Source organism: Dasypus novemcinctus, chromosome 12 (assembly GCF_030445035.2).
Source record: "Dasypus novemcinctus isolate mDasNov1 chromosome 12, mDasNov1.1.hap2, whole genome shotgun sequence".
Taxonomy (NCBI): Eukaryota; Metazoa; Chordata; class Mammalia; order Cingulata; family Dasypodidae; genus Dasypus; species Dasypus novemcinctus.
Window position 1 is genome coordinate 33,069,671 of NC_080684.1, and position 25,066 is coordinate 33,094,736.

Here is a 25,066-nt window from a genome sequence, read left to right on the forward strand (position 1 = left end):
GGCTTGGGAGGTCTGGAATCCTCCCACCCCCACTCCATTCTATGCACATGCAGATCTGCTCTCCTTGGGAGGAGGGCTATTAAGTTGCATTTGGTTCTTGTGGGGGTCCCTCACCCCAGAAGAATTCAGAACCACTGCTTGCATCTGAGTTACAATGTTTCTGTTTTATACCAGCCCTCAGCCAGTGAGCTCTCCCACCCTCTCTGACCCTATTATCCCCCTATGATTCATGCCCTCTGCCCCTTCTGATACCCCTCTTCACCCCATGACCTCCTCTCACCTCCACACCTCCTTGTAACTTTCTCTCCTAGTATCTCTCCTTGCCCCCCTGGTGCCTCACCTCTGCAGTGACCCCAGTCTCGCCATCTTTGGCCTCTACCACTGCACCCCCATTCTTTACCTCTACTCACTCTCTGGGACCTACCTTCTTCCCAGGGACATGCCTTGCTTACCTGGTCCCTGGCTGTCTTCACCGAAGACCTGTGCAGACGGGAAAGGGGTTGAGGGTGTAGGGGATGGGGAGGGGCAGAGAGCAGAGTAAGGGAAAAGCAGAAGAAGAAAGTGAAAGAAGCTGCAGAGGAAACCGCAGGGCCTGAAGGGAAGGAGAGGTCATTGCCATGGTAACCCACTGTGGGGGAAGGGTGGCACAGTCCTGGCCCACCACCCTAGTGGCCCAAGCCCACCCCGAGAAGAAGCCCCTTCTCCCCAGTTGGCTCCTCCCAGCTGCTGCGATCCCTGGGGCATCCAGTGAGCACCAACGAAGAGAAAAAGCTAGGTGCGGTGGCTGCAACCGGGAGCTGGCAGGGAGTGCTCCTTCTCTTGGAGAAGACTGACCTGTGACCACAGACCTCTGTCTGTCTGCCAGGCAGTCTTGGAGGGGTGGTGAATCACATTAACATTTTCCACCAGCGCTTCTTCCTGCAGTCTTCATCCTTGCTCCAACTGCCTGTTTGTTCCCCAGCCCTTTCTGCTTCTCCCAGCTCCTCATCTGGCCTCTTCGTCCTTTCCCAGGCTCCACTCTCCTCTGGACCCCTTGCCCACCCAATCTCATCTCTGAGCCTGGCCCTGTGCCCCTCTGTCCAACTTCCCAGCTGCTTGGCCCTTGAATTCCTCAAAGCCGCTCCACTTCTCCTCTCTGTTACTTCTCATCTCTAGGGATTCTCTTATTGAGCCCTAAGTACGTGCTGGGTACTGTTCTGAGCAATGGCTCTGAAGTCATCTTAATTCTCACAACAATCCTATCTCTGAGCCCCCTTGACAAATGAGAAACAGCCAGAGGAAGAGTGAAATGACTTGCCTGAGGTTCCAAAACTAGTAAGTGGTAGAGATGGGACCTCAGCCCCAAAGACTTGGGCTCTAGAGCCCGTGTAATGAAGCACCGCTAGGGTACAATGGGCACTGCCTTTCCAAAGTCATCATCAGTCTCCACTCTCCCTGCCTCGGTGTACTCACTGCCTCCATAGCATTTCTTCCTTCCCATCACGTTTCTGCGTGAGGAAGCAGAGATCATCTATATGGAGGCAGGCAGACCTGCACTGAGCCCAGACCAGTCACTTAGTGGTTCTGTGACCTTGGGCAAAGTTCTTTACTTCTTACCTCTAAGTCTCGATCTCTACGTCAGGTTGGGGGGCGGGGGGGGACACACGACACACTATTTCCTGAGGTGATTGCCAGGATTATCTACAACATCGTGGTTTGCCCAGCATGTGAGAGGTACTCAGCCGATGATGAGCTTCCGTCTTCCAGATCCGGATTTCAGGCATTCCCTTGACCCATCTGCCCCACCTTCTCCTAGGTCATTCGCCCCCACCACCCCCAAGTCTCCCCCACCCCGGGTGTGTCACTTCCTCCTCCGCAGCCTCCCAGCCAGATTATGCAGATCGGTACACAAAGGCTGCCGCTGCCGCCGGAGGAAGGGCTGTCTGCGCGCACCTGTAAGTACCAGGGCACCAACCCCCCTGCCTCCTTCAGGGCCCAGGCCCCACCTTCCCAACTTCCTGGGAAGAGAGCTCTGACCTGCAGACACCCAGGGTCCTGCCTAGATGGGAGAAGGGCTCCGAACTACTTTCTGCATTCCTGAGGTCCCTGTCCCCTCCTCCTCCTGTTTCACAAGTCACCCCTCCCCACCTCGTGCCTCATCTCCTGCAGCAATTTCCCAGGAGTGGGCTGGGAGGGAGGGAAAGGAGGTGGGGGTGGGTGCCTGAGGCTATCCTTTGAGCGCCTGCTGTGTGCCAAGGACTGTGCTAAGGCTGGGCTCTCCCTAGGTCACTCCCCAGCCACGTTCCCTGCTGCGTCGGCTCTGGCTCAGACTTCCCTCCAGACTCCACACGCCTGGGAGCCTGGGGCCCAATAGCTCAGGGGTGTCTTCTCCTGGTGACTCTCTGAGTGGCCGCAGAGGGTTCTGCTTAACTTGGGAAGTCTGGATGGGGTGGGAAGAGGCGCTCAGCAGCTGAGGGGACAGTAAGGCTTATCTGGGAGTCAGACCTGAGTCTGGAAAACTGGATGACCACAATGGAGAGAGAAGGGACCCAGAAGACAATCCTCAAGGAAAGAGAAAGGGGACTGGGTGGGGCCCCTGGGGCTAGTGGAAGAAGACACAACTTTCCTGGGGCTGCTTCCTGGGCTGGCGAGGAGGAAAGCAGCAAACAAGGCAGACGCCTGACCTCTCAATCTTTGATCTATCTCCAATTCATTGCACCACCTCAGGCAAACCACTTAATCACTCTGGGCTTTAGGCTTCCATTTGTAAAAACAGGGTTCGGTTGAATTAGAAGATTCTCAGGCTAATCGTAATCTAATTCTACAGTTAGGATCAGCAGGAAAAAGGAAGTAAAACAAAGAAATGTGAAGAGGTTGAGAAGAGAAAAGCAGAGAGATGTATAATCAAAAGTGTAAGTAGGAAGGGGCTAGGGAGACACACTGAGAGCAGGCAAGTGACAGGGTACACGTTCCTGGGAAGGGGATAGATCTGAAGAAAGGGATAGGGGAGGATGTCCCAGGGTTCCCAGGGCCCCCTTTAGGGGAGATGAGTGGGGCGCTTGGGGCTCTGGGTTTGCTCCATTTTGGGGAACCAGTGTGGCTACAGGGGCCCCTCCTATGAGAAATGAGTCAAAATTAGGTTTTGTGCTACAGCATCTCCCAGCCTCCTCGACCACAGTGTGCAGAACTAGCAGGGCTGAGGTTACACTGAGACTGAGCCCTGGCTGGGCCTCCCACAGAGGGGTGGCGGCGCCATTACTCACTGCCCCTGGAGTCACAGGTGGTGGGGAGCAGAACGGCCCGTGCCCCGGGTTGGCACCCCACCCCTTTCCCATGCTCCAGGCCGTGGCTGAATCTGAGTGTAAGCCCAGGCTGAGAAGGCTGCGGATGCTGGATGGCCTTTCTCACACACTGCTGATGGAAATGCAAACTGATACAAACCTCTGGGAGGCCCTGTTGGCAATACACGTCAATATTACAAATGATAAATTTCTATTGGCCTTGCAAATCTTCTTCCAGGGATTTATCCCACTATTGACTTGCACACTTGCACACGTGTAATAAATATGGAATTTGAGTTTTTGTTGTGGCATTGTTTTTGATAGTGAAAAATTAGAAACAACTTGAATGTCCATCATTAAAGTACTGAGTAATTATGATGTGCTATATCCATGCAATAGAAAACTGCAAAAATGAACAAAGAAGTTCTTTCTCGGGTAGAAAAATCTCCAAGAAAAGTTGTTAAAAGGAAAAAAGTAAGGTGCAGAACTGTATATAAAGTATTCTACCATTTGAAAAGGATATGTATTTAGTTTGTATGTGCATAAAGCAATCTCTGGAAAGATTCCTAAGAAACGAGTAACAGTGGTTATTTGAGGTAGGTGTGGAAACTGGGTGAAGGGGATAGAGTGGGAGCTTCTCACCATATATCTTATTAATTTTTTTCCCCTTCTAATATTTACTTAAAAAAAACTTTTTATTTTGAAATAACTTCAAACTTACAGGGAAGTTGTAAAAATAATATAAAAACAATACATAGAATTCCAATATAGCCTCTCACCCAGACACCCAGATTTACCAACTTTAGCACTTGGTGACCTCCCTTCCTCCCGCCCCCCCTTCCTTCCTTCCTCTGTCTATTATCTAAATATTTGAGAGTAGGCTGTGTATATCATACTCCTGTAACAGTTAACACTTCTGGGTATATTTCCTAAAGAACAAGGATATTCACATATGTAACCATATTAGAGCCATCAAGCTCAAGAATTTTAACATTGATATAAAGCATACAGTCCATATTCCATTTTTCAGTTGTCCCAATAACTGTATATCTTCGTTCTTTTTTAGATGTGTTTTATGTATCTCTCCCCACCCTCTTGTTTGCACTTGCTGTGTCTGTTCGTCTTCTTTGTTTCTTTAGGAGGCACTGGGAGCTGAAGTTGGAACCTCTGATGTGGGACGGAGGCACCTAATTGCTTAAGCGCCTCAGTTCCGTGCTTTGTTGTGTTTCTCGTTATGTTTTTCCTCTTGTGTCTCTTGTTGCATCATCTTGTTGCATCGGCTCACCGCACCTTCCTTTGTGTCATCTCACCATCCAGCTCATCCTCTTTAGGAAGCACTGGGAACCTCTCTGTTCCCTTCTTCGTTGAGTCTCCCGTTATGTTTTTCTTGTGTCTCTTGTTGCATCAGCTTGCCCTGCCTGCTCATAGTGCCAGCTCGCTATCTTCTTTAGGACTCACCAGGAATCAAACCACAGACCTCCTATGTGGTAGGCAGGAGCCCAATTGCTTGAGCCACATCTGCTTCCCCTGTTTATCTTTTTTAAGTTTTTGCTTTTTGAACCGTAGGAATGGATTATTCAAAAATTTAATTCATAAATTAAAAGAAAAAGTCTCAAGTATGCTTGGTCTTCCCTAGGTTATCCCAGAAGTCATTCCAGGAATTACCCTGCTTCCAGACTCTTTCTCCAATATAGACCCCTTTGTGCAAAGTCCAGGAAAGAAAATTTTGCCAGCCCTGGCTTGCCTTCCTCCCTTATCCCAGACCTTTAGAAAGTTATTCTTGTGGTCTAATCCTCATTCCTCTTGTTACCAGGTCAATCAAGTAGAGCTAGCCTTCCCTACTTTTGCACATTTTCTCCTCTGTTTCAGCCAGAACTTTTCCCATATTTATAAGAATCCTTGACTCTCTTCCCTTGTTTAGAATGTGAGAATGTGAAAGCTGCAAGAGCTGTCAGATGATTTATTCAACTCCCTCACTTTACAGGTGGGGAGACTAAGGCCCAGAAAGAAATTGTTGGTGCACAGCCAGGGAGTGACTGAGGCAGGGCTGGCACCCGGTCCGTTTCCCGTGTGGTTCCCCTCTAGAACAGGTTGGCATCCTGGGAAGACACCTGTGGACAGCCCTCAGTGCCTCCCAGCCCAGTCCCCAGGCCCTTGGTTAGGCCATTTGGCCATCCTCGACTTGTGAAGTCTGTACACAGGAGGGGCAGGTCTTCTCTGAGGCCGGGACCCAGCCTGGTACCTGCCCCTTACCGTCATCTTGAAGAAACTGCTGAATCCACAGGGGGAAGTGAAACTATGAGGGAAGATAAGGAGTTGAGGTGGGGTTTTGAGAGTGACAACCACAGGCTAAGTTGAGAGGACTGAGAGCTTGGGGTCCACCCTAAGGACCCACGTATCCCCCTTTACACTCTATTACAGGCCATGGTGGCTTTGTCAATGGTCCTTGGGTTCCTGTTGGCCCTGAGCAGGGGCGAGAGTCAATTGGACACCAAGATCCCATCCCCAGGGGAGACCACAGACCAGGGGGATCCTGACCTGTCCCTGCTGGGGTCCTGCCAGCCAGCACTCTCTTGCCAGCAGTGCATCCGCTCACATCCCAGCTGTGCATGGTGCAAGCAACTGGTAAAGTTGGACTTATGGGCTTCGAACCGTGTGCATGTGTGTGTGCGGCCTGGTTGGAGGTGTGAACAAGGCCCCTGTGCGTTGATTGTGTGGGTGTGGTTTCCTGGGTGCCCTCTGCAGTCCAGGGTGTGACCAATTTTGTGCACATAGGACTCCTGAGTTGTGAGCATGCAGGGATGCACATCCACACGCATGCAAGGACTCTTTGTATGTGCAATTATGTCTGTGTATTTGTGAAATATGGAGAGGGCTTATGGAAATAAATCTGGAGGAAGTATGGGCTTGTGGGAATTCATGTTTGTGTGTAGGTAATTTAATCAGAGGGACCTGTTGTGCATGAACACATGTGAGAAAGGGTGTGACTGAGCTTCTGAATCTGTTCGGGGGAGAGGGTGTCTGTTTCTGGTTGTTTAGCAGCCTGTGATTGGGTCAGGAGGCAGGGGCGGTTTGAGGCCCTGGGTGGTGGTGGAGGGACACTCTTGAGTCACTTGAGTAAAGAGTGAGTGGCTGAGAAAGCTGTTAGGGAGAAGGGTCTCCCTGGCTGGTCAAACAAGGCTGTTTTTTGTTTTTGCCCAAAACTGCCCTGCTTCCAGGATTATGGAGAGTTAGATCAGGGTAGGCACTGAGATAAGAGATGAGAGCAAGCTCCAGGAGACAGTGTTGCAGAGACCAAGCAGGCCCAGGAGAAAGACAAAGCGAGCATCCGGGAGGGTAGACTCAGGGCTGCTAGAGGCAGAGGTGCCAGGCTGGGGGTGGGGAGATGGGGCTCTTGGGACAGTCAGGTCTGTGTCTTGACTCCTCTAATCCCCAGACCAGAGGTTGGCACCTGGGCCAGCTGAGAAGCCGCATTAACCATTTCCTTCCCCTGTGGCTGCCCAGTCAGTGTCAGGGGTGCCAGACACACTAGGTGGTAGGAGGGGCTCCGGTTCTGTTCCTATCCTTCCGCTTCCCCAGGAACTGTGGGTCTTAGCCCAAACCCCTGCCCGTTTTGACCTGAGCATGCAGGGAGATTGGACTAGGAGGCGAGTCTCCCCCTTTTGTTTGTGGTAGCAGTAGCGAGTCCCCTGAGAGCTCAACAGGAAGTCTGTGGCCCTAGGGGGAGGGGAAGGTTGGGTGAGTAGGGAAAGGGGGAATCAAGATAAGGGTAGGGGACAAGGGCGCTATAGGAAGTGGGGCTCGGCCAAGGGGGAAAGGACAAGGGATCAAGGGTAGCTCTGGAGGAAACGGGAATGAGAGGGGCACAGGGCGTCGATTGAGAAGGAGGAATTAGGGGTGCCCGGGATTAAAGGATGGTTTGAGAGCCAGGGGGAGGGTCTCGTCGTGGGGCTCACGACGCGCCTCCTGCCGCGCAGAACTTCACGGCGTTGGGGGAGGCGGAGTCGCGGCGCTGCGCCCGGCGAGAGGAGCTGCTGGCCCGGGGCTGCCCCCCGGGGGAGCTGGAGGAGCCCCGCGGCCGGAAGGAGGTGCTGCAGGACCAGCCGCTCAGCCAGGGCGTCCTCGGCGACGGGGCCACCCAGCTGGCGCCGCAGCGGGTGCGGGTCACCCTGCGGCCCGGTGAGTTGGGGCCGGTGGGGTCTCGGCACCGGGGTCTGGGCTGGGATCGGAACGCGCCGCCTGACCTCGGCCCGCCCTCCCCCCCCCCCTTAGGGGAGCCCCAGCGGCTCCGGGTCCGCTTCCGCCGTGCCGAGGGCTACCCGGTGGACCTGTACTACCTCATGGACTTGAGCTACTCCATGAAGGACGACCTGGAGCGCGTGCGCCAGCTCGGGCGCAAACTGCTGGCCCAGCTGCAGCGCGTCACCCATTCGGTGCGCATCGGTGAGTGGAGCGCTGCCCCCCCCACCCTGCCAGCCCTTGCCTCTGACCTGACTTCAGCCACTGCCTTAGCCTCTGACAACGACCTGGACGTGCAAGAGCCCCAAACTGCCCTCTTCCGGTTCTTAACAGACCTGGCCAGGCCACAGGCACCTGACATCTCTCCCCTAGGTGCCCATCTTCGAGGTCAGAGCTGGAGAAGACTTAAGAGACTGCCCAGTCCCTTCCCTCATTTTATAGGAGGGGTAACTGAGGCTCGGAGAAACTTCAGTCAGACAGCTGCCCTGGACCTACCAGCCTGGGTACAACCTGCTGCCACTGCCTCCGCCAAGGGCGTCCTGGCCAAGACCTCGATGCCACTGTCCCTGGCTGACATTCTGTGCTCACGGCTCCTCTGTTTAAGATCCCCATCCCCGGCCACAGTTGGCTCCTGTCTCCTACACGCCCACCTTCTTCAGCCTTCAAGAAGCCCTGCCTGGCCCTGTCGTGCCCTCCCCTTAATGTCCTCACCTGTCACCCCTGCACCTACTGCTTTACCCCTGCCGTGTATTCGGCACCTGCTCTCTGGGAGCATCCTCTCTCAGCCGCTGCTCTATGGCCACCTTCCCCTCCCACCCCCCACTTCCCATGAGCTCCTTTCTGAGTCTTCAGGAGTGGCCCCTCCAACCCGCTGCCCAGTGACTTCTGGCACAGCCTTCTTGTCTCCCCCCCTTCCCAGGCTTTGGCTCTTTCGTGGACAAAACGGTGCTGCCCTTCGTGAGCACCGTGCCCTCCAAGCTGCGCCACCCCTGCCCCACCCGGCTGGAGCGCTGCCAGCCGCCCTTCAGCTTTCACCACGTGCTGTCCCTGACCGCTGACGCCGAGGCCTTCGAGCAGGAGGTGGGGCGTCAGAGTGTGTCCGGCAACCTGGACTCACCTGAAGGTGGCTTTGACGCTATCCTGCAGGCTGCCCTCTGCCGGGTGAGCAGGTCGGGTGGGGATCTGAGCCTGAAGGAAGGCCTGGGGTCAGGCCTGCCACTCGCGGTTGTGTAGGTGCCATTCATTTCATAGCGTAGTCGTAGTCAATTTGCATATTTAGTTTATATCTCTTGGTAGGTTTCAGTAAAGTGTTGGAGGAAGAGGCATGTTTATCTAACTCACGGGGGAGCTGACAGCAGCCCTGTTTGAGAGGCTGGGGGAAAGCAGGGAGAAGCAGGGAGCTGGAGGCAGGGGGAAGGACAAAACTGACTCAGAACGAGCCTGGCCAAGTCTTGGCTCCTCGAATTGGCCAGAGTGGCTCAAGGGCCATGCCCAGGTCAAAGCCTAGCCCCCACCCCACTCCAGGAGCAGATTGGCTGGAGAAACGTGTCCCGGCTGCTGGTGTTCACCTCAGATGACACCTTCCACACCGCTGGGGACGGGAAGTTAGGCGGCATTTTCATGCCCAGCGACGGGCACTGCCACCTGGACAGCAATGGCCTGTACAGCCGCAGCCCAGAGTTTGTGAGTCGCTGTCCTCAGCCCACCCCTCCCCGTCCCAGCCGCACCTCTCCTCCCAGGACCTCGCCCCCAGCCTCTCATTCCTCACCAGTGCCTACTCTGCTGTGTCCCCCCAGCTGCTCAGACAGGAAGCCTGTGCCCCACTCCCCCCTCCCCTCCCCACACCCCTACTCCTGGCCAAGTCTCCAGGGTTGCTCAGGTTGGTGGTTCCCGGATTCCCTGGACTGAGGACATCTTGCGTGTTTGGGGGATCTGTGGTGCTCACCTTGTCCTCCTCCCACCCTAGGACTACCCCTCCGTGGGTCAGGTAGCCCAGGTCCTCTCTGCAGCAAACATCCAGCCTATCTTTGCTGTCACCAGTACCACCCTGCCCGTCTACCAGGTGAGAACCTCCCAGCCTTTTTATAGAAGACCCATTCTCCCTCTGACGTGCCCCTGTCCCAGACTCTCCAGAGCCCATCTCCCTAGAGCTGTGACCCACCATTTTCCCTTACCTTCTCGTCACCCAGGAGCTGAGTAAGCTGATTCCTAAGTCTGCAGTGGGGGAGCTGAGTGAGGACTCAAGCAATGTGGTGCAGCTCATCATGGACGCTTATAATGTGAGGGGCTAGAGGGAGGGGGTGGAGAGCAGTGACGGTGGGCACTGGGGAAAGGTGGAAGGGGGCCCCGGGCTTGGGTGGGAGGTGGCAGACCAGGAGGGAATGATCTTTTTTTAATCTAACACCCCACAGCTCCTACTTTCGGTTTGCACAGTGGCCGTCATTATTAGTCTGTCCACTCACTCGGTCATCTGATGGTAAATCTAAAGAGTCTGACACAAGCCCAGCTTGTGGTCCTGATCTGGACAAGGAAGGAAACTAACGTGCATTGAGGCTTTATTTCAGCCTGAGCACGGTCCAAAGTACACATACTTCTTGCCATCTCATTTAACCCCACCAAACCCCTGCTCAGTAGCTATTATCATCCTTATTTTACAGATGAGGAAATAGACACAAGGAGGCTAAGGGACTTGCCCAAGGTCACCCAGATAACAAATGAAGGGGCTGGCGTTAGTCGCCAGTCTGTGTACAAAGAATGTGAGATCTGGATGGAACCTGCTTTCACTAAGCTTAGAAACAATCCAGGGATATTCTTCTCAGGGACCATAGAATTTTTTAAAGATTTATTTTATTTATTTCCACATCTCCCCCTCATTGTTTGAGCTTGCTGTCTGCTTGTCTTCTTTTTTTTTAAAGAGGCCCTGGGAACTGAACCCAGGACCTCCCATGTGAGAGGGAGGTGCCCAATCACTTGAGCCACATCTGCTCCCTGCTTGTTGTGTCTGTTGTTGTGTTTCCTCATTGTGTCATCTTGTTGTGTCAGCTTGCTGTCTTGCTCATCTTTAGGAGGCACTGGGAACCAAACCCAGGACCTCCCCCGTGTGATAGGCAGGTGCCTAATTGCTGGAGCCACATCTGCTTCCCTGATGGTGGAAGGAACTATAAAAATTCTTGTTTCTTGGGTTTAGGACTTATCTTCGTAATTAGAGTGTAAGCTACTTGCTGACAAAGATTCTGTCCTTAGCCCATAGCAAAAAAAATTGTAGACAGTATCAAGTTTCTCAGGACAAACCCAATATAAAGAATCTGCCCTTTAGACCATGTGTGCACGTGTATACACACAGGTTATGTGTCCTCATTTGGGGACACTGCACATTTATAGTGCCCGGCCAGCTCCTGACTCTCAGCAGGTCCTCACTGCATTGAAATGTTGTTTTAGGGAAGTGGATATGCCTCAAACAATTGGGCTCCCATCTACCCTATAGGAGGTCCATGGTTTGATACCTAGGGCCTCCTGGTGAAGGCAAGCTGGCCCACGCGGAGTGCTGCCCCGCGCAGGAGTGCTGGCCCACATGGAGAGCTGACGCAGCAAGATGATGCAACAAAAATAGACACAGAGGAGAGACAATAAGAGACACAGCAGTCCAGGGAGCTGAGGTGGCGCAAGAGAATGACTACCTCTCTCCCACTCCAGAAGGTCCCAGGATCTGTTCCCAGAGCTGCCTAATGAGAATACAAGCAGACAAAGAAGAACACACAGCGAGTGGACACAGACATTGGAGGGAGGGGGGAGGAATAAATAAATAAGTCTTAAAAAAAAAAAAAGGAAACGCTGTTTTAGAGGCCTCCAGATTCCCGTGCATCCCATTCAAAGTTCTTTCTGCACAGGTCTTTGCTCCAGAAATGCCTTCTGACTGGGTAGAATGGAGGGAGCCTCAGGAACAGCAGCGGACAGGGTTCTGACAGAATTTGGAGTGGCTGGGAAGGCAGAAAGTGAGCTTGGAGTCCTGCCTTCTCGTGGTTACTCATTCCCTCTCTTCCCACAGAGCCTGTCATCCACTGTGACACTTGAGCACTCTTCACCCCCTGCTGGGGTCCACATCTCTTACGAGTCGCAGTGTGGAGGTCCCAAGGAGACGTCATTTGAGACTGGGGCCCGGGGCCAGTGCAGTCATGTCCGAATCAACCAGACGGTGAGAGCTGGCCAGGATAGGCATTAGGAAAGAAATAGGATTGAAGGCTGGATAAGCCTGGGAAATTGAAGTAGGCAGGAAGAGATGGGGAGCAGGCACAGAGAACAAAGCAAAAGCGCAGGGTAGTCCATCCTTTCTGGGGGGATTTAATGAGTGGCTCCCCCAAGCATGTTTCTAGGAGGCAGGTGTTAGCATGACTCTACTCCTTAATGAGTGTTCTGGATGATCAGTGGGCCCGGTGTTCGGGTGTGTGCAATCTTGTCTCCCTTCTGCCCACGCTGTCCTCAGGTGAACTTCTGGGTTACTCTTCAAGCCACTGACTGCCTCTCAGAGCCCCATCTCCTGAGGTTCCGGGCCCTTGGTTTCTCAGAGGAGCTGACTGTGGAGTTGCATACAGTGTGCGATTGTAATTGCAAGGACAGCCAGCCCCAGGCTCCCCACTGCAGCGGCGGCCAGGGGCACCTGCAATGCGGAGTGTGCACGTGAGGGCCGCCTGCCTCCCTTCACCCATCTGGTTCCCACAGATGACCTCCTCTGCCTTCCATCCTCCCACATCCCAAGACTCCACCCTCAGCTTCATCCCCTGAAGCTCCCCAGACATGCCCCGACAACCCCCTAAACCAGAACTGCCCGTGCTCTTCTACCCCTTGGTGCTCGGTTGTACTCCAGCATCGCTTCAGCCACTCTCTCCAACTTTTCCAGGAACTTGGATTGGGAAAGACAGGTCAGGCCCTGGTCACAGCTCTCTGACCTACCTTTTTTGTCCCCTCTCTCCCAGCTGTGCTCCTGGCCGTCTGGGCCGACTCTGTGAGTGTTCTGAGGAGGAGCTGTCCTCCCCGGATCTGGAGTCTGGCTGCCGGGCCCCCAACGGGACAGGACCCCTGTGCAGTGGGAAGGGACAGTGCCAGTGCGGACGCTGCAGCTGCAATGGACAGAGCTCCGGGCGTCTGTGCGAGTGTGATGATGCCAGCTGTGAACGACATGAGGGCATCCTCTGTGGAGGTACCTGGAGTGCTTTGAGAGTAGGGTGGGGCCAGAGGCTCCCCCAAGGGTACTTAGGCTCTGGGAGCATCGTGGCACTAAGGGCAAGTATCAGAGCGCTGGAGGATGTGTCTGGCACACTTGGGAAGGACTGACTGCACGGGCCTGTGTAGGGCACTGTCAGCTCTAGGCAGCCTGTGATGTCCTGTTGTCTGTTGGGAACATGGTTGTCACCTTGTACATGGTTCTGCCCCAGGCTTTGGCCGCTGCCAATGTGGAGTGTGTCACTGTCACGCCAACCGTTCGGGCAGAGCCTGTGAGTGCAGCGAGGACGTGCTCAGCTGTATCAGTCCTAAGGGTGGGTTCTGCAGTGGACACGGACACTGCAAATGTAACCGCTGCCAGTGCGAGGATGGCTACTATGGTGCCCTGTGTGATCAGTGCCCAGGATGCAAGACACCATGTGAGAGACACAGGTGAGCCTTAAACCTCCATTTTGGGAGCCAGGGCACAGGGCAGTGAGCTAAGCCACTCGTGCCTGCCTGCTCTCTTCCCTGCATGTGTGGGCAAGGACCAGTGGGTGACAACTGCCCAGCTGTTAACTTATTGGGGTCTGCTGGGCAGGGACTGTGCAGAGTGTAGAGCCTTCAGGACTGGTCCCCTGGCCACCAACTGCAGCGTGGCTTGTGCTCATGCCAACGTGACCCTGGCTTTGGACCCCATCCTGGATGACAGCTGGTGCAAAGAAAGGACCCTGGACAACCAGCTCTTCTTTTTTCTGGTGGAGGTTGAGGCTGACAATTCGGTCATGCTGAGAGTGAGGCCCCACGAGAGTAAGTGGACATGGATGCCATGGGCATATCAAGTGGAGCACTTGAAGTCTGATGGGAAGGGCCTCTGATCTTCAGAGATGGGGGGGCCGAGGGTTGAAGCAGAACCGTGAATCACAGGGCAAAGGCAGAGGTAATGGGCCAAGAGGACAAGACTGAGGCCCTGGGAACTGAGGATAACCTTGGGTCCTGCTGAATTCCTTTTGCTGTGTCAGGCAGGGTTTGGGGAGGTTAGGTGGGGCTAGTGTGGGCAACACCTGTTCCTACGCTCCATCCCTCAAAAGCCTGTCGTTTCTCCCTTGTAGAGGGAGTAGACCACACCCAGACCATTGTGCTCAGCTGTTTTGGGGGCATCGTGGCCATAGGATTGGGGCTGGTCCTGGCTTACCGGCTCTCAGTGGAAATCTATGACCGCCGGGAATACAATCGCTTTGAGAAGGAGCAGCGGCACCTCAACTGGAAGCAGGTGAGATTCTGCCTCTATCCCACTGGGCTGGGTTTTACTTGCTTTCCCATAGCTGGATCCTTCTTGTTTTCTGCTTGCCCATCCCACACCCAGCTCGACTCCTTCCACCTAAGTCATGTTCACCTTGGTTTGTCCCTCCTCTGCAAACTTCCATCAACTACTAGGGCCCTGCCCAATTTCTAGGTTGGCCTCTTAGGGCTAGATAAAGGGAAAGAGTAATCTTGGGGTCTTTATATATATATAATTTCCAACTTCTTTCCTCAGCTCAACAATCCTCTCTACAAGAGTGCCATCACAACCACCATCAATCCCCGCTTTCAAGCGGCAGAGGATCCCCTTCTCTGAAGGAGGGAGGGGCACTCACCTCGGAGCTCTCTCTGGGGGAAGGATGGGAATGGTGTGGGGACTGGAGTCTGTCAGGCGGCAGCCTGGGAGGGGACTATCTACTGCAAAGAAGTGGCCACCACCTTACATGTTCAGAGGGATACCCAATTGGGCTGCCTCTTGGGGCGACCTTGCTTTCCTACCTCATGAGGAGTGGGGGTTCCTCCCACCCAAGCCAGAAATAAAGAATCTCACCACAAACCACAGGTGTCGTTTTGCTTTACCCCACCAAGGCCAAAGCAGGCTTTTTGGCCTAGGCCTCAGGCAAGCTGTTCATTCCACCTTTAGCCACCTGAGGGCACAAAGACATTCTCAAACTTGACTAAGCAGTTAGAATCATGATGCAGCCTCTAGGAAACAGGGTTCTGATTTCTCAGGACTGGGATGGCCCAGTGAGTTCACTTCTCAGGTGATCCCAACGTAGAGGCTACAGACCACACACTGCATTTGCTGGTCTTGAACCTTATTGTCCTGCTTGTGCAATTTTTTTCTCATGTTCAAAATTGTTACTTGTTGCTCCACTGTCTAGAAGGGGAATTTTAAAACATCCGGTTTATTGGGTGAAGGGGTGGGTGGTCATATGGGGAGAGTGTAGGAAAACCACTAAAATCTTTCTGGCTCCAGTAAAAAATCTTCCCCAAAAGATATTCTTCCCATAGAGGTAGTATGTAGAAAAGCCCCATTTTCTGTTTATTTAAATATCCTAAATATATCACGAAGGAACATACACTGCACTTTAATGGTAAAAAGATACAAGTTTATAACATCTTATAAAAACTACCATTTAAAAGTGATCTTGTTCATTTGATATTTCCCTCCCCCAATAGCAAAATAAGTATATTAAAAACAAAAACATAAACATAAAGGGTGGAGAGGAGGGTTAGGAGAGGGATTGTTTAAGATAAAAGCCCCAAGGCCACAGCAGAGGCAAAGAGCATCTGGGGGGAGAGGGTTAAAGTTGTGGCTGGACTCCACTTACTTAACCCTTCAACGTCAAGCCATGGGGCACAATCAGTAGCTATGTGATGGTAGGAGGCTGTTGGGTTGGGTGGAAGGTGGATGTGAAGAGACTTGGGGGGCTGGGAAGGGCAGGGCTGGTATGGCCTGTTGGTGTAGCAGCCCACCCAGGAACTGGAGCTACTACTTCCCAGATCCGCGAATTCCACATCCTGGTCTCTGAGAGCCGGCCCTGTCTCCCTTTCCCTTCACTCCAAACACCTGAGGCATCTTTCCAGTGCGAGGCCCCACCTTGGCAGAGCGGTGGGGCACTGGACCCAGGAGCCTTCGCAAAGGTCTGAAGTCTGGGGTTTCCCTGGGGTATAGGTGGGGCTCCTGGGCCCTCAGTCACTCCTTTCACCCTCTTGCTCCTCTCTCCTCAGACATCCATTGCTCCGGAACATCAGCACCCAGACAACTGAACAAACCACACACTCCTGAGTTCCCCCACACCCAGTCCTCAACAGGCAAGGTTCTGGGATGGCCTATGCACATACACTCAGAAGTCCCCTTGCTCCCACCCACCCCGACAGGAAACCGAGGCCTGTGTGGAAGGCCAGGGCACATTCTCAGCACACACACTTGCACATGAAAGATCATACAGATCACTTATGCGAGTCCCTTCACACACACACCCAACCCACCCCCATCCCAAACAGACTAGCCGCCAAGTGGTAGCCTTTTCAAAAGCGCTTTTGGGAGAATCCTGTTTCCCAGAATATATTCCCAGAGGTGAAATGACAGAAAAATCCCAGCCCCAGCAGAGCCCTCTAACGGGAAGGCGCTGGCTCACGTGCAGATGCCCCTGCTTACAGGGACCTCAGGGCCGCTCCAAGGACTGAGTGAGGTCTAGGTTCCTGGCCACACCAAGTGGGAGTGTCAGCACGAAGCTAGAAAACGAGGCAGAAAACACATTCCCTAGGGTCTTCTCTGAAGCATATCAGATGCTGCCGGGGAAAATCTAAAAGGTCCCACCCCTTCATTCTTATTCCCTCTGAGGTATGTAGGACTCCGTATTCCTTCAGGATCAGGGAATAGCCAGGAGTTTGCTGCTGCTGTCTATTCCCTGGGAAATGAAAGCACACTTCCTGGAGGGTGAATTCTCAAAACCCCACTATAACTAGGTTCACCCAGTCTCCATGATTCCTCCTAAGACAGCTCCCCTCCAGGTCAGGGCAGGCCAGTCGGGGTTAACCAAGCCCCAACACCTCCCGTAAGGGTCCTTTCCTTGGCAGGAAGGAGGGTTATCTCACTTTAGAAAATTCATGTTCACAAGCCCCTGGTTTGGGTTTAGAAACTCCCTGCCTACCAGCCGGCTGAATCAATCTAAAAACCCCTCCAAGACAAAGCCCTCCTGTCCCCTAAATTGAGTTCCTCAGCTCCTGCTGGGACTTCCAAGCAGCTTTTGGAGTTGGGGTGGGGGTGAAGGTAGGGTGGGTAGGAGGCTGTTTTATGTTCATCTTCCCCTAAATTGAAGGCTAGAGAAGGAGTTTGGCTCAATAATATGCCATCTCCTCCAAGCATACCAGCACTCACATACCACACACACACCTCATCACTTTTTGTGGGTGAAAAGGGTGGTGGTGGGAGTAGAGAGCAAAGACCATTGGTTAAGAATAAAACTTACAATAGGTTTCTTCCTCAGTTCTTTCTCTACAGCATACCTCTCCCTGCCCTTAAAATCATTCTTTGTTGGGTAGGGATGGCCAACAAGAAGGAAGCCAATATCTTGTTCTTTGGGACCAAAGGTCAGACCCCTACCTCCTCTACTGGAATCCAGTGATAGGACTTAGGCAGGGAGAACAGTTCTTACTGCTCAAGGCATGCCACAGGACACCAAATTCCTTTGTTTCTTGAACAGCTGTTGACAGACTTGGGACGAAATCCCTGGGCTGCTCCTAAGAGGGCACAAGGAGAGAGAACCCACTTGACAGCCACGACTCCAGCTCAATACCTCTGCCTGGCTTTAGGAGTCAATGGCAGCGAGGTAGCCACTAACTATTTCCAAGAAAATTTGCCCGAAAAGAAGGAAAGGGCTTCGTGGTTGCCCCTACCCTCCAAGTTTCCTCCAAAAGGCACTTGAGCTGACCCCATCAGGTACCGGTGTGGCACAGGCCATTACAACACCCATGGGCACAACTCCTGTTGCTCTTCCCCTGAGGAAGTAAGAGGTACCTGTTTTCTCTTCTTGGATCCAGTTCTGGTCTGCTTCCCACTATTCTTCCTTTTGTCCCCACAGTGTATAAGGAGGATAGAGTAAGCTCAGCTGCCATTCCTGATCCTATTCTCCCTATAATAGGAGGTAAGGTGCAGGGCTGTAGAACAGTGAGGATCAACTCTAACTAAAAACTCAATTTTCAGGGAGGGCTGGAGCAGCCATAGTCCCCGCTTTGGACCAGGACCCTATTCCTCCAGATTACCTGTATCTACAGTTTACCTGAAATTGCTTTTGGATAAACAAAAACAAGAACAAAACAAACGACAACCCCCTTTCCCCAATCTTTTCCATTTCAGCTGCCTGCTGGAGTCCAAGGCTGTGGGAGCCATACTTCAGTCTTGGTCCTGTACCTTGAGTGCCTCTCCTATGACCTCAGCCACGGGTCTGGGGACTAGCTCCCCACCCAGGAATGCTGTAGGAACTTCCCCAAGATACTCATAGTCTCAGATTATTTACAGAGCTGAGGCTCTGGGGCTGCTGTCCCCTGATGCACTTTTCTGGTCTCCTGGGTCCACTCCTCCAGGAGAGAAGCAGGGGCAGACGGGGTGGTGGTGAGACCATCAGACCAGAGTGGGTATGCTCTTCAGTAGATTCTTCTGATCATTCCCACCACCTGGAGCCCCTTTGCGCCTACAGAGAAAACTGCCCGTCAGAAGTCTTGGACTGGCACCCTTGGCACATCCGTTTGTGTCTGAGTAATCGATCTGTCCGAGAAAAACACTGAAAACAAAGAAAGAAGGTACACTGAAAACAAAGAAAGAAGGTAAGTTAAGTGCCTAAGAGGAGAACTCAGCCATCTGCTGGCCAGATATGTCTTCACCACCAGGAGGTACATTATACTCTGTGTCCCCTTAGCATGTACACAGACGGTACAAGTGCATGGAGTTAATACAGGCTATGGGAGCAAAGTACCTGAGCCTGAATCCTGGTTCATCACTTATTAGCTGTGGGACCTTGGGCAAGCTACCTAACAGCCCCTAATCTGTATAGTCATCTGTAAAAGGGGCTATAACACCCGCAGTATGGCTCCTTAATTCATCAAATGTTTGTTAAGTACCTAGCTTGTGGCAGATATAGTTCTTGGTACTGGGGATATAGTGGAGAAATGTGAGGGACAAAGTCTGCCCTCATGGAGCTTTCACCCTAGTGTTTTGAAGATTCAATGTAAGAGCATGGAGTAATACTGAAGCCCTAGCCTAGCATCTAGTAACTGTTAGCTGTTACCATTTCTCATCCCATTCCTGTCGTGTTTTTGGTCCTGGCTCTCACACTCAGATCAGATACAGCTTCACAGGGCAAAGATTTTACCTCTTTCTCCAAAGTGCAAAAGCCCTGAGGTTGGGCTGAATCCCAGCTTTGCCCTTTATCTGCTGTTTCCTTGGGAAATTTAGCCTCCCTGAATCTCAGTTTCCCTATCTGTGAAATAAGGATGACAACAGCTACCTTATAAAGTTATGAGGATTAAATGAAATAATCTAGGTAAAGTTTGTCCATCACAGTGCCTGGCACATAGTAAAAGCTCAAGAAATGTTACTACATTACTATCATTGCAATTATTCTGATCAAATGATCTGCCGTCCCCATGATGCATAAGGCCAGTGAGATGTGCCTCATCTTGAGGTGCTGATTCTATCATGGCCAGGAATGCCAGATGGCCTCCTGTGTTAAGGCAGGAAGTTGGGGTATACCTTCGCTGAGGAAGTTTGTGAGTGGGGGGATGGGGAGAAGATGACACGTGAGCCTTACCTGATGACACCGTTCACACTGGTAAGGCTTTTCACCACTGTGCACACGCTTATGGCGCTCCAGGTGGTACTTCTGGATGAAGCGCATATCACAAATATCACACTCAAATGGCTTCTCACCTGGTCCAGGTAAAGAGAGAAGTGAATGTCAGGAGATATACATGGTAGAGACCTCATTCCCGGTGTCTCCCCAGAAACTTTAACTCTTAACAATGTGAAGGCACCTAAGCTATCATAAATGGGAAGGGGTCTCTAAAGATCCCAACCCCAGTAGCATCAGACAGAGTCATTCAATGTCTCTACCTCATTCATTTACCTTCTTTCTCCAATTATAGGACTACGTGCACACACAAATATACAAACACACGAAGACACAAAAAGGTATGGATTATTCTCCCCCTGAATACAAGCAAACAACTTACCCGTATGAATAAGGATGTGCCTCTTGAGGTGGTAACTGCTCCTAAAGGCTCCAAAGCAGTGTTCACAAATAAAATTTTTGGGAATCTTTACTTGAAAAGAACCATTTTGTTCCACTACCACCACCTGAGGGCAATAATTAGGGAAGTCATAAGGCTACTCCGTGTCTCCTCCATGCAGATACCATTCTACTCTGTGTCCTCTTCCAAACTGCTGGACAAAAGAACCCTCCTCACTTCCAGACATGCTTCCTTCAAAGACTATTGCTTGGTTTACTTTTCTCTTTACTCTGACTAAAGATGTTGTCATCTCCCACAACCCATAGCACTGAGACCCTCTTCTGGGTCTCTTAAGCGGTGGGTGGGTGGGTAAGCTGTCTGCCTTATCAAACCCAATACTCTGCATATGACCTGAGGGGGATCTGCCTTCCCCTCTGCCAAAGATCTCATGCTCGATATCCCTCACCCACCCTTTCCCTTAACAAAGATGTTCCAGACAGGGCAGAGATCAACTACTAAAGAAAATGGTCTCTGGATGAAATCAGGGTGTCACACTCACTGGCTATAAAGAACCATAATGTTTAGGGAAAGCTCAGATTGAGTCACAGAGGGAAGAAAGAGGATTATCCCATTACCAAACTGTGCCAATTTGGGGGACTGCCCCATTACCTGCCTTTTTAACCGTCTTTTTTGAATGAGAGGACTCAGCCAAGCTGTCTTCATCTTTGCGGCTCCGGGACTTATCACTGTCTTTTCGATGGCCCTTTGAATACAAATCAAACTTAAACTCACAATCTATCCAGAACACAAGACAGGAGACCAGATGCTGCTTTCAGACACACAAATCATAATTGAGAGTAAAACATGTGCCCCAAAGCTATAGAGAAAGTATTCATCCATTTCCTCTCCACATACCCTGGTCTTAAGGAGTGTAGGTAGAGAAAGAACTTTTTTAGCTCTCTAAAACACCAATATTCATTCATTACCTAGCTTCACCCCCCTTCCCCACTTCCCTAAATGAAAGCAGAGGAATCAAAGCTTGGCCCACCCGACCTCCAGGTGCCATAATGGACTCAAGCGCTGTACCTGACTTGAGCACCTCAGCACATCAGGGCTACCTGCCCGCTCGCCATTCTCAGCCTGCTTGCTGGCAATCTGGCTCAGCATCATCTTCTTGCTGGCTGCAGTGGGAACCAAACTCACACCTGCTAGGCCTTCACAAGCCAGGAGACTTGCCTAAGTTGAAAGGAGATGAGGTGTCAGGTCACTTGGCGGGACAGGGCAAAAACAGGCTGCTATCCCCTATAGAACTACCTTTTATATCCAGCTACAAACTTTCTCTCCAAGACGTGTCCGTTCTCACTTTCAAATCCTGCTCTCTTCAAGTGTCCCTAGCTCATTTCACTACAAACTAGTTATTCTGTTGTCCCTCAGCATTTTTTTTTAATGATCATAATTGTTGTTGTTGTTGTTTTTTTAAGATTTATCTTTCCTCGCCTCTCGCAGGTTGTTTGTGCTTGCTGTCTGCTCTCTGTACCCATTTGCTGTGTGCAGTCTGTGTGTGCTCATCTTCTCTTTAGGAGGCACTGGGAACCAGATCTGGGACCTTCCATATGGAAGAGGCACTCAACCACTTGAGCCAACTCAGCTCCCTGGTTTGTTGTGTCTCTCAGTGTCTTTCCTCTGTGTCTCTTTTGTTTTGTCAAGCTCACTGAGTCACTGAGCCTTCCTGCTCTGTTACCTTGACTTTTCCAGGAGGTGCCAGAAACTGAACCCAGGATCTCCCATGTAGCAGGCAGAAGCCCAATTCTTTGAACCACGTCCACTCCCCCCTCAGCATTTAATTACAGATCAATGGGATAATCAAGTATTATGGCCACATCTATGTCAGTGGCATTGTGCTGGGTACAGTGAATATTAGTGTCTACATATTCCTTTCAAGTTATTTCTAGTCCTTAACCACCTTACTGAAATGGGAGATTCCTAAGGTACCTTCCTTCTTCCTTTCCCAACAGTACTCAGCTTCAGGGAGGCCAGTTTTGATTGTCAGAACTCACCAGTGCCAATTATATATTTTATCGGAAAAATTGGGTAATTTCTCCCTTTAGACTTTAAATTCCCTAAGCATTGTCAATTACAAAGGATATACAAATTAAACTATTTGATATGATTTTAGAGTTGAATATTCAATTTCTCTTGACCCCGTAGGTCACTTATAAATGTGCATGCATGTCCACATTTCTTTACATTCTCTGCTCCACACAGAGACTTACAAGACTAATTAAGCAAGGAATGTTTAAGCATATTTCTACTTTTTGCTGCTATATTTTTCAAACTGACCTTGCTTAGCCAGCATTAGAGAATAGTTTTCTTACTGAAGAAAAACTTTTAAGGAATGGTTAATTCATCAACAAACTCCCAAAAAGTGACTTCCAGAAAAATTCCTTTGGGTAATCAGTATAATCTGCGACCCTTTCCCCTGCCTTCAGGGGCTTTGGAGTTGAAAAAAAAAATCTTAGCTCTGCCATTTGCAAACTGTATAATCTTTGGGCAAGTTACTCATCCACTTTTAAGCTTGTTTCCTTAAATGCATAATACCTACCCTCACAGGGTTGATGAGAATTAAATGCGTAAAATGCTTAGCAGTGCCCAGCACAGAGTTAGGGCTTAGTGAAAGGCAGCCTCCTCAGAACAAGAGCAAACAGGGTTTTGTGAAGTGAATTATAAAAGCAAACAAAGGAAGAAACCAAAGGGCTTCTGCTCTGCAAGGAAAGGAGGAAGCAGTGTATGAAGAGGCAGCTGGAAAAAAGTCAATTAAACTATAATCAGGCTGCCACCCTGGTGAGATTTATAAGGGAAGTTCCCTGGAAGAAAGCTGGGAGAAGCTTTAGGGATGTATGCACATATGACTACAGGAGCCTATCTGGTTGTAATGCCTCTCCAATCCATCCTCCGCCCCCACAATGACAATGACCTTCTAAAGACACGGATTTGACATTATTGTGCTGCTTAGCATTCTTCAGAGAGTCCCCATTCCCTATGGAGTAAAGTATAATTTCTTAGCAAGGCATAAAAGACCCTTAAGACTAGACTGTGCTCACTTCTCCAGGGTAGTTCAACCCCTTTCCCCCATGACTTTCCCTAACTCCCCCCATTTAACTGGCTCTACAGGTTACCTGCAGTGCCCCTAACCTCAATGCATTCTCTCATGCCTCAGAACCCCTGCCTACGTAGTTCCCCTTGTCTGAATGTCCTCCTCTGCTTGTTTATCTAGAAAAACCGTATGCATCCTTTAGGCCTTATCTTTGGTCACCCAGGCAAGTAGTACCATTCCCTATTCTGCAGCATATGTACTTCTATTATTACACATTCTTTTAATCAACAGAGATTTACTGAGTCCTAATACTAGCAAGTCACAATGCAAGGTGCTGGGAATATAAAGATAAATAATAGACTGTTTTTCCATCCTCCCCCAACCCCAATTAGCCTGGAAGCTTGCTGGGGGCAAGGACAATATCTTATTCATTTTTGTATCAGGTACAATGCCTTGCATGTAACAGGAGCTCAATAAATTCCTGCTGAAAAAAATAAACGAAGCTTTCACCACTGTTAACTCCCTTGTGCCCCTGAGCACTTAATGTAGCAAGTGTTAACTGAGTACACTTTGCTTGGCAAATGTCCCATCAGCCCTGTGATGCAGTATAGCCTACCTCCTTCATTTGAATGGAAGCTCCCTGAAGGCAGGGGCTGTGGCCTGTCTCCTTTCTTTCCGCTAGATTCCCCCTGGTGCTTAATACAGAGCTTGGCTCAATGGGGTTGGTCAATGTTGACTAAGGCAGCATTCAAGAGTGAAATTGCAAGCACGCTTCCCAGTCATCTTGAAGTAGGAGGACTCTAGAACTTTTTACCTGAGCCATGCTGACTTCTCCCTTAATGCAACCCAAAAGTTCAGGAGTTTCTTGATCCACCTTTCCTTAAGACTCTGTTGTTTGAAGAACTGTCACCAAATGACTGTAATGACTCCTCCTTCGGGTCCCTTCAGTCCTTCTGCCATATTGAACTGCCTTTGCCTTCAAACAGAACTATGTCTTCCAAAGGACATACAGTGTTCCAAGAATCCCTGGACTTTGCCTAGCTCCAGCTATTGTCTGAAGAAAAAGACAATCTGCCAGTCTTGGTTTTCCAGTTGAATTCTCCCGATGAGACTCCGATCTGTTTCGGAAACCTGAAACCAGAAAAGGAGATGGGGCAGTTAAATGCAACAGTCTCAGGCCATGCAACCTATGTAGGTTGAATTTTTTTGCCAGCCGCTCTCTGTGAAGCTCAGAAAGAGAATATGAGTCAAGAATTTTCTTTCTAGGTCAGTAATAGAAACTGGTCTCCTGGGCAAGGAGGCGCGGCTAAGAGGCGCAAAAGTAACTGGGGCTTCCTCTGGAGCAACTCTGCCAACAGGGCAAGCACTTGAATTTGCCATCTTAGGAATGGAAGAAGGGGGCGGAGGCCCTCTGGGGCTTTTGTGCCCAGTGGGCCGGTCTGCGAAGCTCACACTCTACAGTGAGGCGGGCAGAACAGTGGTAGAGGAAACCTTGCGGGCCATCGTTAAGCGCTTGAGTGGCGAGCAAAAACCAGATTGGCAGTGTGTGCCCGGTCCGGCCCACACGTGCGCGTTCTCCGAGTCCGCCCGAAGGCACGGAAACTCTCTGCGGAGGCGGACGACAGGGAAGCGAAGCCCAGCGCCGCGCGTTCCCTCCTTCCAGCCGCCAGCCGCTGCGCCCGCCGCACCGACCGGGAGGAGAGCGCCCGGGAGCGCCGAGGAGCGCGCGAGGTGCGTGCTCGCGCCCGCGTCCCCTCCAAGCAAGCCCCCCTCTCCCGGGCCCGGGACGCGGCCGGACGCAAGGGCGGGGGCGGTGCGTGAGCGCGCGGCCCCTTTCCCTCCCCGGGCGAGCCCCCTCCTTTCGCCACGCGCCCCTCCTCTCTTCCCCTCCCCCTTCCCGCGCGGCACCCCGCGGCCTGCGAGCTGCTGAAGCGCTGCCGTGCGCCCGCACGACGCTCAGCGCTCTGGGGCGTGCTCCTACCTGCCAGGCACGGCCTCCCGCTGTATCCCCTACCGCGCGGTCCCCCCTCCAGGCCCCAGCACACCGTGCCAACCCCGCGGCCGCCGCTGCCCCCGCCGGGACCGAGGCAAGTTTACAAACACCAGCCCGGGGCCCGTTTCCCCGGAAGCACTTTCCCCTCCCCCTCATCCCCTCCGCCGGGCAGCGACATCCACTTCCGGGCTCGGCAGTCTGAACGGGCGGGGGCTGTCAGAAAGGGGGCGAGGCTGGGGACGCCGGGAG

At 51.7% G+C, this 25,066-nt stretch overlaps 3 protein-coding genes across 10 annotated transcripts in view; 2 read left to right on the plus strand and 1 right to left on the minus strand.

Moving 5' to 3' along the window:
• The first annotated feature begins 592 nt into the window (after window positions 1-592).
• ITGB7 (integrin subunit beta 7) lies at window positions 593-14,553 on the plus strand. 2 transcript variants are annotated; one of them, XM_058308145.2, is made up of 16 exons: window positions 1,907-1,934; window positions 2,807-2,891; window positions 5,682-5,885; window positions 7,238-7,439; window positions 7,533-7,703; window positions 8,419-8,660; window positions 9,024-9,182; window positions 9,466-9,561; window positions 9,689-9,778; window positions 11,545-11,691; window positions 11,980-12,173; window positions 12,470-12,693; window positions 12,929-13,148; window positions 13,297-13,505; window positions 13,808-13,968; window positions 14,233-14,553. In XM_058308145.2, the coding sequence occupies exons 3-16, from the start codon at window positions 5,685-5,687 to the stop codon at window positions 14,311-14,313; spliced, it is 2,397 nt and encodes a 798-aa protein (XP_058164128.1). In that variant the 5' UTR covers window positions 1,907-1,934; window positions 2,807-2,891; window positions 5,682-5,684; the 3' UTR covers window positions 14,314-14,553. The 2 variants fall into 2 exon arrangements, with proteins under 2 accessions (XP_058164127.1, XP_058164128.1); XM_058308144.2 differs by lacking the exon at window positions 2,807-2,891 and having other exon boundaries at window positions 593-1,934.
• A 464-nt stretch (window positions 14,554-15,017) lies between these two features.
• Window positions 15,018-25,025, minus strand: ZNF740 (zinc finger protein 740). 4 transcript variants are annotated; one of them, XM_004467430.5, is made up of 7 exons: window positions 24,806-25,025; window positions 23,639-23,955; window positions 20,817-20,966; window positions 20,404-20,493; window positions 19,734-19,857; window positions 19,313-19,431; window positions 15,018-18,286 (listed from the first exon to the last, which is right to left on the minus strand). In XM_004467430.5, the coding sequence occupies exons 2-7, from the start codon at window positions 23,645-23,647 to the stop codon at window positions 18,197-18,199; spliced, it is 582 nt and encodes a 193-aa protein (XP_004467487.1). In that variant the 5' UTR covers window positions 23,648-23,955; window positions 24,806-25,025; the 3' UTR covers window positions 15,018-18,196. The 4 variants fall into 4 exon arrangements, with proteins under 4 accessions (XP_004467487.1, XP_058164144.1, XP_058164145.1 ...); XM_058308161.2 differs by having other exon boundaries at window positions 23,441-23,955; XM_058308162.2 differs by having other exon boundaries at window positions 24,870-25,012.
• Window positions 24,210-25,066, plus strand: part of CSAD (cysteine sulfinic acid decarboxylase) — a 37,756-nt gene continuing 36,899 nt past the window's right edge. For 3 of the 4 annotated variants that reach the window (XM_058308146.1, XM_058308148.2, XM_058308147.1), the window contains exon 1: window positions 24,210-24,555. In XM_058308146.1, the coding sequence (XP_058164129.1) occupies window positions 24,212-24,555 (344 nt within the window). In that variant the 5' untranslated portion in view covers window positions 24,210-24,211. The remainder of the gene's footprint in view (window positions 24,556-25,066) is intronic. The other variant, XM_058308154.2, reaches the window with a different exon arrangement.

What these genes read in the sequence shown, in the direction of transcription:
- ZNF740 (XM_004467430.5), bottom strand. An exon ending in TGCTGAGGTGCTCAAGTCAG is followed by an intron (nt 20,494 to 20,816) that starts GTACAGCGCTTG and finishes TTGTATTCAAAG; the next exon opens with GGCCATCGAAAAGACAGTGA. An exon ending in GCACATCCTTATTCATACGG is followed by an intron (nt 19,432 to 19,733) that starts GTAAGTTGTTTG and finishes TACCTGGACCAG; the next exon opens with GTGAGAAGCCATTTGAGTGT.
- ITGB7 (XM_058308144.2), top strand. Translation starts at nt 1,725, where the DNA reads ATGATGAGCTTCCGTCTTCCAGATCCGGATTTCAGGCATTCCCTTGAC. An exon ending in CACCCATTCGGTGCGCATCG is followed by an intron (nt 7,704 to 8,418) that starts GTGAGTGGAGCG and finishes CCCCCTTCCCAG; the next exon opens with GCTTTGGCTCTTTCGTGGAC. An exon ending in GAGAGTGAGGCCCCACGAGA is followed by an intron (nt 13,506 to 13,807) that starts GTAAGTGGACAT and finishes TCTCCCTTGTAG; the next exon opens with AGGGAGTAGACCACACCCAG.